Source organism: Planococcus citri, chromosome 3, assembly GCF_950023065.1.
Source record: "Planococcus citri chromosome 3, ihPlaCitr1.1, whole genome shotgun sequence".
In the NCBI taxonomy this organism is placed as follows: domain Eukaryota; kingdom Metazoa; phylum Arthropoda; class Insecta; order Hemiptera; family Pseudococcidae; genus Planococcus; species Planococcus citri.
Window position 1 is genome coordinate 60586155 of NC_088679.1, and position 12175 is coordinate 60598329.

The 12175-nt window shown below is 31.4% G+C and overlaps 1 protein-coding gene across 2 annotated transcripts in view; it reads left to right on the forward strand.

The window, feature by feature from the left end:
• The window catches only part of drpr (draper), a 72436-nt gene that overhangs the window by 30875 nt on the left and 29386 nt on the right, over positions 1–12175 (forward strand). For both annotated transcript variants that reach the window (XM_065358728.1, XM_065358729.1), the window contains exon 2: positions 3482–3713. In XM_065358728.1, coding sequence (XP_065214800.1) covers positions 3592–3713 — 122 coding nt within the window. In that variant the 5' untranslated portion in view covers positions 3482–3591. The remainder of the gene's footprint in view (positions 1–3481; positions 3714–12175) is intronic.

Sequence of the window (12175 nt, forward strand, 5' to 3'; positions counted from 1 at the left end):
TTATCTAAATTTTCACCCTGATGATAAGTAAGTACTATCTTAAAAAGTGTTTAAAAATAGGACCGTGTGAACTTAATTGGGTACTTACTTATTTCGGGCATAGGTATGATGGAAACTCAAAGCTGATATCTGATATGCCATTTCAACTGCTCTTTCATAAAAAAAATAAATTTATAGAGATCTGGGGGAGGGGGGGTGACACGATACTATTGAAATAAAATTTAGTTACTTGAGGAATATTTTTCAGTGTTGGTTGTTTAAAATTCAATCGTTTAAACCTTTGCCTAAGACAGCTATTTTAAACACCGAGAAAAAAACATGTTTTTTTTTTTAAAACCTCGTTTTTTTGTTTTTTTGTTTTAAATTTTTTTGACATTTTTGACCATAGAATTTATCAAGAACTTTTTAAAAAATGATTAATCAGGCACTTATTTGATATCTGTCAAACGTATCTTTTTCGAATTTTATTCACATTTTTTGAACGAACAAGAACAACAAAATCAAACGTAGGTACCAAAAAAGTCAAAAAAAAAGAAAGAAAAGAAAAATGAATTTGAATTCTAAAACCATTTTGCATACTGAAAAAAACCAAATTTTTTGTTTTAAGCAGGCCAAATTTTATACTTGAATTTGGACACGAAAAAACATTTTTTTTCCACCACTGATATTTTTGGCTAAAAATCGAACGAAACACTTCAACTGCACGTATGATGTTTCAAGTCCTACATAGATACTCCATTCCAATTATTGTATTTCTAAAAGATAATTGTTGCATTTGAGTTATAAGGTTGGTTGGATGAGCTGGAGGGAGGATTAATATCTCTAAAATTGTAAAAATAAGTAAGTATTTCCTTCGTTTTTGAACATTTTGTAGTCGCGTTGGCTGTTGACTTTTCGAACTTTAGAATTAGGTAGTACATAGATGAACTTCAAAAAATAATTCTGACTGCAAGACCTACAGCAAGAGGGTTGTGCGTCCCAAAATCGAAAAAAATTCAATAATTTGCCTGAATATTTTTATTTTGATTTATGAATTTAAAAAATTTCTCGGTCGTATTTGGGGGCATGAGGCACTGAAATCGAGAAGGGAAAGAAGTTGGAGGTTCAAATAGGTGTATAGGTACCTACAAAATCTCGAACTTGAAAATTGATGCTTTTGTCATTCTTGCCCATTGACTTTAAAACCAAAAAAAAAAAAAAAAAAACTTGAAAAGCGATTCGCGCAGAGTAATATTGATTTGATAGAGGTTAATTGGTGGAAGGAAGAGGGTTAATGAGATCTAAAAATTTTTAAAATCTTTAGACTTTGCCTAATTCAAGACATATTCTTTGACTGAAAAATTTCACCTCTGCAAAATTCTGGACACAAGTGAGGCAGAAAGAACCCTGGGACTCTCATATCGTGACCAAAAATTGTTCAAAGTATTTCATGATTTGCTAGAAAAGTTGAAAAAGTTGTCCAAATTTCAACGTATGAGTAAAACTGGTGCGAATGACTAAAAACTCATTAAAAATTGTGAAAAAATTGACGGAAAGTTTTCCAAAATTTATCAAAATAGGTACCTAGGTATTGAAAATTGCATAACAAGGTATAGGTACAAAAATGGCAAAATTTCTTGAAGTTGCTAAAAAATTAGCACAAATGACTGGATTTGTTGCAAATTTAGGCAAAGTCGAGAAGATATAATCAAAGTAGGGCGAAACATAGAAAAAAAATGGCTAAAAAGTCAAAAAAAGTTGAAGTTGTACAGCACTTTAGCGAAACTAAAAATGAATCATGCAATGAAAATTGCAAAAAAAAAAAAATTGCCAAAATTTTGTAAAATACACATTGAAAATATGCATACCTACCTACAAAATTCTCACCCAAAATTTCCCAAAAAAATAAACAGAAGTTGAAAAAATATTATTCGAGTATAAAACATTACAAAAATTGATTACCAAAATCTAAAAAAGAAAAAATCTAAAATTTCACAGAAATTCAGTAAAATATAAAATGAATCGTTAAAAATTGTGGAAAAATTGATGAAATAATTTGCATATTAGGTACAAAATTAACATAGGTTCATTTGTTGTGATTCACAAAAAAATTTTAAAAATATCAAATTATCGTTAAATTTAAAATGATGCAAAAATTGGCGCAAAAAAAACTAAACTAAAATTGATCTGAAATTTTGCGGAATTGACTAGAAATCGTTCATGAACTATGATGAAAAAAATCGATGAAAAATATGAAATTGCCCAGGAATTTTCTAGAATAAGTAATTGGCAAAAATGGCAATTCTGTTGGAAATGAAATTTACCAAATTGAAAGAAAATTCCGGTTTAACGTCCTAATAAAGTCTTCGCTGGATACCTATTTTGTTTTTCTTCATACATTTTCGAAATCGAAAGCTTGAAATTTGATTTGGATCTCGAAAAATTATTTTCTATCTATGGTTTCCAACCTGAAAAATCACCATTCTATAAGAAGTCCTTACCCATCTTACTTTAAACCCAACTTATTAAATTCAAAATTGTCAAAGCTATTTCTGTGGATATGACTTTTTGAAAATCAAAAAATTGTAGAACGGGCATGTTTTTTCTTTTTTGAGGAAAAAATCTAAAAATAAGATTTCTTCATTATTTCAGTTCGTTCGAGATGGAAGGGAGTGAGTGAGTGAGTGAGGGAGGGAGGGAGGGAGGGGGTTAGCTGTATTCTGAAATTGTATAAATACTTTGCTCGTTGAGCAAAAATGGTCTACCTAGCTGATGGGCTGATGAACTCTCGTTATTAGATCAAAGAGGTGTAGATGCAGGAACCAAAGTAATCATTATTTTCGCTGTTTATGCGTTTACAAAAATCGAGTTGTTTTTTTTTTGAAAAGAAAAATTTAGAAAAGTTGTTCCATTGTGAGTACTTTAAAAAAAAATTATTTGTAGGTACCTATTAATTACCTTTTCACAAAATTAAGTACTCAACTGCTGGTTCGGCAAAAATTGTTAAATTTGAAACACACGTTTGTGCTTCCTTTGATTCATTTTAGTTTTCTGAATCTGTACGTCAGATAAGAAGAAATACATACCTACATATCACATCTTGGCTCCTTTGAAGTGCGAGTAGGCTACGTCTCGTCGTCAGTATAATCATAGGTACCTATCTCATTAGGTAGTGAAAACTTAATGAATCAAAAACCCTTTCCATTGATTTAAAATAAACAAAACCCTCCTCTCGTAATTATCGAAGCTTCGTAATTACTTGTATGATCTTTGCTTCGTTCAATGTACGAGTACGCAATATACTCGTACAAGTAGGTACATACATTCAACGACGACACAGACAAGCCGCAATATAATCAACAAATCCATACATATGTACAAGTGTTTGTATTGCATAAGGCTAATTCACGTGTTAAATTCAATAGTAGTTCATATGTACTTACATAGGTATCGGATTTGTTGTCGGTAATTTACACTAATTAGAATTTTTGTTCTGTTACAGATGACGTAATTGCCGCAAATTGTTCGGTTTTCAACCAGTTACCTACCAAAATTTACCATGTGTTCGGTTTGATTCCGCGAGTATAAAAATAAGTTATTTTTTTTTCAATCATGCTTGCGAATTTAAATTTCGGAAGTGGTGCGTGGCTCTGTTTGAGCATCGGATTCTCCTTAATATTCATTTGCGGAGGCGATGGACTTCATGGACAGAATAGATGCAGTCAAGTTGAAAGGTGAGTTGTTTTTTCCATTCTCAATTCTCATGTTTCAATTTGAAAAGTAAAAAGTATAGAAGTATATAAATTATAAAGTTCATAAGTACATATATGTATCCAATTCAAATCGAAATCGGATTAGGAATATTTTGATATGTTTTTTAAATGGCGAATTTAGTGGGTAAACCTAGCGTAAGATTTTTCATCGCGATAAGGACTTAAATTAAAGGATTAGTCATGGCGTAAATAGGTACTGATTGTTGAATCTATTTTACCACTTTACGCGACTACGTTTGATTATAATTCATACACAATTTAATTTCATATTTGCGAACCACATAAAGCCAGTATGTGCTAGATTATCCGATACGATGGACTACAGGTTATCAGTCTATGAGTAAAAAACTACCTGTGTAGAGTAAGTACCTTTGTGTGTGTACCTACGCAAAAATTATCAAAAAGCAGTGATCCGTTAATCTAAGATGGCTTAGGCTAAGTCAAGATGATGTGATCATGATCACATCTCGAGCTCTTTTAACATGGTCACGTCATAGAAAGTTTATACATAAAGGATGATTTTTTGTTGACACGATTTTAGCTAATTTTAGGGTAGAGCAAAAAAGAAGGAAATGTCGTGATTCTTCAGTGATTAAGCAAATGATTTCGTGATGTTTAATTTTATACGTAGATATACTAGCGTTTGAAATTAAGCATAATGAAGGCTGCTAGGAAAAAAAACATCAAATCGAGAACAATAAATTCGTATGGGTAATTGAACATTTGAAGACCGTGAAATTTGTTGCTCGATTTTCTTTTCTGTGATAACTTTTTTTGTTCTTTTTTGGAAAGGAGAGGGAAGTAAGGGGGCGTGAGAGAGATTAAATGATCCTTACAATTTCATATGTGCAGATTTGTGATTGCAAACCTGGCTTAATGATATTTGATTACTTTTGTTATTATAAATATTTGATTGTGAAATGATATAATATTATTTCGGTGTACTTAATGTTTGAGACTTGATGCTTGATGTCATCATTTTTTCTCTTTCCTGCAATTTAGTTTTAATATCTATTAAAAAAAAAAAAGGATTACTTGGCCCATGTTGAATTTTTAACTACCAACATTTTTAGTTTAAATAAAGTTATTTTTGACTTGAAAATTCATACTCAAAGTGAAACAAAAATTCAGATGGTTAAAAAGTTCTAAATTATGCACAAAATTTGGAATAAAAAAATTATTTCAGCCTAAAATTCTGTTCTTTCATCAAATCTACTCTGGAAAAAATTTACTGTTTATATTTCTCTCTTCTGAAAGTATAACCTTTTGCAGTTATCTCTTTTCCCATCTCCTTTCAACCGATCCTTCTACGATTTAAATAAGAATTTGCATAATGCATCCGGTATATGAAAATATACCTGATGTTTCTTCATCTTACCTCATCGAATGTCAAAAATTACGTTCTGATTGCACTGAAAACTAATTGTAGTGATTGGTAATGGTTTAAGATCAGTTGAAGGTCGAATGTACTCGTACTAGTGGTTAGTGTTGAGAAAATCACAAGACATTGATGTGAGTATTAGGTATAGGTACCTACCTATGTTTGACAGCTGATTTATGTGTGAATCGTGTTAACTCCCGATGACGTACCCAATTTTTATAAACTTCTTAATGTGATATTTTCGGTGTTGTAGTTTATTTTTTAGATATTCCCTACTTCTTAAGATGAATTATTTGCATCGTCTAAATTCCAAATCTAATGATATTTCAAGCTGTTGTTGTCAATTTTACTTCAGTTTTACAAAAATGTTATCAATGTTTGGTAATTTGCAATTATTTTTATGCTAATTTTATAATTTTTATGAAACTTTGACACGTTTTTTTGACAACTTTTTCAAAAATTGACACTTTTTGACCATTTTTACCAAAAATTGAAATTTTTTTTAAATAGACACTCTTTGACAACTTTTCCAAAAATTGACACGTTTTAAAAACTTTTCCAAAAACTGACACTTTTTGACAATTTTTTCTAAAATTGACACATTTCCAAAAATTGACACTTTGTGACAACTTTTTTATAAATTGACACATTTTGACAACTTTTTTAAAAATTGGCACTTCTTGACATTTTTTCCAAAAATTGACACATTTTGACCATTTTACTAAAAATTGAAACTTTTCATAAGTTGACACTTTTTGACAACTTTTCCCAAAAATTGACACTTTTTGTCAACTTTTCCAGAAATTGCACATTTTTGGACCATTTTACAAAAAATTGAAACTTTTCATACTAAGTTGACACTTTTTGACAACTTTTCTAAAAATTGACACTTTTTGTCAACTTTTCAAAAACTTGACACTGACAATTTCTCAAAAACTTGACAATGACAATTTTTCCAAAAATTGACATGTTTTGACCATTTTACAAAAAATTAAAACTTTCCATAAATTGACACTTTTTGACAACTTTTCCAAAAATTGACACATTTTGACAACTTTTCCAATAACTGACACTTTTTGACAACTTTTCCAAAAATTGACACTTCTTGACAACTTTTCCAAAAATGGCCACATTTTGACCATTTTACCAAAAATTGAAACTTTCTATAAGTTGACAATTTTTGGACAACATTTCTAAAATTTGACACTTTTTGACAACTTTTCTATAAATTCACGCTTGAAAACTTTTCCAAAAATTGACACATTTTGACAATTTTTCCAGTAACTGACACTTTTTGACAACTTTTCCAAAAATTGACACTTTTTGACAACTTTTCCAAAAATGGCCACATTTTGACCATTTTACCAAAAATTGAAACTTTCTATAAGTTGACAATTTTTGGACAACATTTCTAAAATTTGACACTTTTTGACAACTTTTCCAAAAATTGACACTTTTTGACAACTTTTCTAAAAATTCACGCTTGAAAACTTTTCCAAAAATTGACACATTGACGACTTCTCCAGAACTGACACTTTTGACAGCTTTTTCAAAAACTGACACTTTCTGACAACTTTTCTAAAAAATTTTCATCAATAATTTTCCAAAAATTGACCCGTCTTTTTGACAACGTTTCTAAAAATTGACACTTTTTGACACCTTTTTTAAGGATTGACATGCCTTTTTGACACATTTTCCAAAAATGGGCACTTTTTGACAACTTTTCCGAAAATTGACACTTTTTGACAATTTTTCCAAAAATTGACACTTTTTGACAACTTATCTAAAAATTGACACTTTTTGACTTGGGCTTTGGCAAAAAAAAAAACCAAAATTGTATAAACCTTGGAAAAAAACAGGACTTGTTTGGCAACTTTAGAACAAAAAGAGGAATATTTTAACGCGAAAATCAATTTTTGCGATGTTTGCAGTGGGGAGGGGGTACAACAAATTATTGACTTACAAATTTCGAGAATTGGTGTGCCCCCCCCCCCCAAACAGGTGAATAAAAAAGGCCTGCTTATCTCTCAGAGAAATTTATAGAGCCAATGCCTTCTTTTATCAATGAAAAATATTGTGCTAGCACCTTCTTCTATCGTTTAAAAATGCTGTGCTTGGCACCTAAATTGTCGTTCTTGAACTAGGTACCCACTTTTTATCGTTCAAATGACTGATCGTGCAAAGCACTTTTTTATCGTTCAATTACTCATATTTCCCTAAAAAAAATTATGCAATTGAACCTTTAGTATAGTTTAAAATCTAAATGTTAGGCCTACATATTTTCCGTGTAGGTGAGGTATACAGGTAGGGCCACTCATATTTCAAAAATGACCCATTATCACGTATATAGCAAGTGCAAAGCATAATCTTATTTGTTTTGTTCGTATCTTGGAGCTATTTTCGAATCTAAATGTGTACCTAATTTAGAATATAAAACGACTTGACACGATATCCCTAATCAGCGGAATATGGCTAGAAAAAGTTGGATTTGTTCCTTATAATTGAGTAAATTTGTACTAAACTTAATTTTATCAGTTTCACACCATAGTTTCACTATGGGGGGCTTATCAATTCAATTTCTTATCATCGATCCTCGATCGAACCAATATTTATTATTTACTCCTTACTAATTCCATTCTCAGAATAATATACTGCTTTTCAAATTACGATCAATGCTCTTTATTATCGTGTATTATAAATCATAATTCGATTAAACTTTTTGCGTAACTCAATAACTAACTAACCAACCAACGTAAGAAAAATGTGAGGTACTGCATAAAATGATATAAAACGTTGATCTTTTGTTTTGCAAAATGTAAACAGTAACACATTTATGACGATGGTAAACGTATTGTTGGGAATATGCGAAGATAAAATGTGAAAGTGATATTCATTATTTCGGAGAATGTGTGAAAGCGATTTATTCACCTCGCCACCGGTCATCTTGCGCTTTAATTGATTAACTGGCGATGAGGTGAATGATGGCCGGCTTATGGGAATAATGTAAGTAAATAATTTCGCTTATTAGGTAATTAACGCAACGTCCAACATGACATGAGTCGTTCCATATTGAGCGGTAATTTGTCGGTATCCAGTCGAGCGAATGCATGAGAAATGCTGCGTCTGCGTCTTCTTATATGTTCTCGCGACTTACTTGACAGAACTTTGTTTAATCACGTACTGTTTGTCGCCAGTCTTTGGACGTTTATACCATAATCGAGATTGGAATCAATAATATGCTGTGCTTGTGCACCTGGATTATTGTAGATTGACTGTAAAAAAAATTAGCTTATCAAACAATAATTATTGCTATTTTTATAATCCCAAGTGATTAAAATAACTATTTTTTGCTGAATTAGTAAGTATGTACGTGCAATTTAGCTACAATGCTACATGTCATTTGCTTACATATACTTATTTGAAGTATTTGAACGTAAATTGGAGTTATTATTATTTTTTCTTCTTTGTAAACTTAACATATGTATGTTAGAAAGCAATTCACCTACCTATACGTATTAGAACAACACCCACTAGGTCCTTCGCCGTGGGCTGTGTTATAATCATTGTCGTGATATACCGCGGCCATTTTCGTTTATATTTTTTTTGGGCGCGAGACGCGAAAGAATTTGGTAAGATTGACGATGACCTGGATATCGACATGGGAGTAAAGATAACAAAGTCGACACTCGACAATTGTATCTCATATCTTGCTATTTAGGCATATAGGCAGGGACTGGGGTAAGCTAGAATTGTGTTTTAGTGAAATGTGACGCGTTAGTGAGATGAAGTGAAGGCATTGTTCCACTCGGATGAGTATTCATTCAATTCGTGAAAAATATATTACGATCAAAAATCACCGCGAAAGATTAGTCGGAATTCGTTGGTGATGATTTGAGGAAGTGGGTGAAATCTCTTTGTTTGATAATTGTACCGACAAATGGTCAATGGGTCATTCGCATCGAAAGTGTTTTCCTTACTTAATGCTTCGTGTAGTATTGCGGTTGATTCGAGCGGTGGAAAATTCGTATTTTTATTTTAATGGAAGATATACCTAGACGGGATTTCTAGATGTTTTGAAGGGATATCGTTCAATGGTTCAAATTATTCCTCAATTTTCAACCTAACTTTTTTTAAGAGATGAAGTGAGATAAGGTATCTGATGATGAAAGCAATTGAGACACCTAAACTGATTAAATATCATTAAAATTGAGAAAACGGTTCAAAATATTTCGAAAATTGTTTTAAATGCAGTAAATTTTGCCTTTAACAATTTCTGAAACATTTTTTTGAAAATTGAAAATTAATTTTTTTTTACTTATTAATGAATGAGGCCTCAGTGGGGTGGAGAAGACATTAAATTTATCAACCTAAAATTTCAGGCAAACAAATTCAGATCATGAGATCAAGAATTGTCGAAAGTCAAAAAATTTTCATTTCACAAAGAAATCAGGATAATGAAACTGAAAATACCACATTTCAAACAATTCAGCCCTGCCCTAATTTCGCTCAAGCCCACAACTCTTAATCACATAGCCAGCCATGAGGACCCATGAGGAAGCCATAAAAAAAATTTAGGCACCCAAATGGAAAATTGAGGGTCTTACTGGAATTTAAAATTTCCGAAATTGCTCCTTGCCTCTTATAAAAATTGCCAATATAGTTTCTTTTCAAATAATACCCACAAGTCTCACTTTTTTATCAAAAAATTGAAAAAGCCACGCTTTTTCGACAAAAATTGCCAAAAAAAGGTACATTTTTTCCAACTTTCAAAAAAGTGCTTACTTTTTACCAAAAATTGACAAAAATTTTCACTATCTAAGTATTTCTGAAAAATCGCAGCTGTTTTTAAAAAAATTGCTCCAAGTCTCGCTTTTTTGCCAGAAATTGTCAAAAAGCACCCTATATATACATTTTTTTACCTATACAATTCCTAAAAAGCCGTTTTTTTGCTAAAATTGTCATTCTTGCTTTTTCCCAAAATTTTTAAAAAATTTCACTTTTTCAGAAGTTGTCAAAAAAATTATATTTTTGTTGCAAATAATTAAAATTCTCCAAACATTAAGTATTTAAAAGTTTCGCTTTTTTATCAAAAAATGCCAAAAATTTCATTTTTTGCCAACAAATTGGAAAAAATGTCTCGCTTTTTTGACAAAAATTGCGAAACATTTTTTTATTATGATTTCCAAAAAGGCCTGCTTTTTGCTAAAATTGCCAGTCTTGCTTCCCCCCCCCCCAAAAAAAAAATTACATATGAAAAATTTTCATTTTTTCGCAAAGAATTCCCAAAAGTGTGGCTTCTAGGTACATATATCAAAAAATGCAAATAGTCTCATTTTTTTGCCAACAAATTGAAAAAAAATGTTCCCTGTTCTGACAAAAATTTCTGAAAAGCATCATTTTTTGTTTCGTAGGTAATTTATTAATTTGGTACCAAAAATACCTTTTCTTTTTATTAAAACTGTCTGTCTTGCTTTTTGCCTAGAATTATCAGAAGTTTTCGCTTTTTAGAAAAATTTCAGTCTCGATTTTTCAGCAGATGTGAAGGTGTCAAAAATTACTGAGAAGTCTCGTTTTTTCACCATATGGGTACATTTATAGGTATAGGTAGTTACAAAAAAACTCGTTTTTTTGAGAACAATTTTTTGCCAATAATTACCAAAAAACATCTACTTTTATGCTAAAGTTGTTGAAATATTGCTTTTTGACCCAAGTTTCTGCTTTTTAGCAAAGTTTCTCAAGATTATCACTTTTTTCCCCTCTAAAATTATTTAAAAGTTTCACCTTTTTACCAATAATCCAATAATTTTCAAAGTCCTGTTTTTTGCTGAAATTGTCATATTTTTTTTACAATAATTTACAAAAATTGACACTTTTTTGCAAAATGTTTAAAATTATTTTTTTTTGCAAAAAATCTCTACATTTTTTTCAAAAATTGTCCAAGAGTATCGCTTTTTTGCCAGAAATTGCAAAAAAAGCTCTTTATTTTGCCAAAATTCAGTTTAATTTTTGCCAAAAATCAACTTTTTTTTAAATCAAAAAATTTCGAAAATTCTAACTGGGTCATTTATCAAAAAGTTGCGAAATAGTTCGAAATTTCATTTAAATCTGTAATAGTCCAGTAGAATTAGCATTGAATAGTGAATCTCTAGGTGGCAAGCTGATTTTTGGTATACTGGTCCATTTTGATGTCCTGAAAACGAATCTGAGGAGTCCCCTACTGTCCCGGGTGTGCTTTCCCCCAAATTGTGGATCTTAGCCCCCCAAAATCGGTTTTTGACCAATTCATCGAAAAATATGGACTCTAGCGCAAAAATGGTTGAAGAATGTTGTTCTACGTCAAATTTCCCATCAGATGAGCCATGTATCGATTTTCCATCCCCAAGGGGGGTGGACCTACGGCGCTTTGAACATAAAGGGGGCTGTAATAGCGCTATTACATTGATTGTTAATATTGGTCGTAATATTTTTAATCGTTTAAAAATGATGTGGGGGTACTTCTTTTTGTTTATCTGAGATACAGAACGGACTACAGCGTTACCCCCTCCCCCCTCCCCCTCACCATTCAGTTATCTGTCGATATAACGTACGTCCGGTGAATTGAAATGTATCTACAAAAAAGTGTAAAAATGTCAAATGGAATGTTGATACGCGTTTCAAACGCCAATTTTAACGAAGCGTAACCAATTCTCCCCCTTTGTGGATCCCAAGCCCCCCAAAACTTTTTTCAATCCATCTTCTTCAATATTGGTCAAATTGAAAAAATTCTACAATTGTTATGTTCTAATCCATAAAAGTTGCCATAAAATGAACCTTCGTTCATATTTCTCGCCCCAGAGGGAGGAGGAGTGAACCTAAAACATTGAATAGGCACCTACTTTCTCGTTCTCACAATGTGCAGATCTCTAGGTATAAAATTTCCTCAAATTTATCTAAGGATTTATATAATTACTTATCTACCTAATTTCAAATTTTTACGCTTCATATTGCGATTGAATTGGAAATTTTATACCTAGAGATCTGCACATTGTGAGAACGAGAAAGT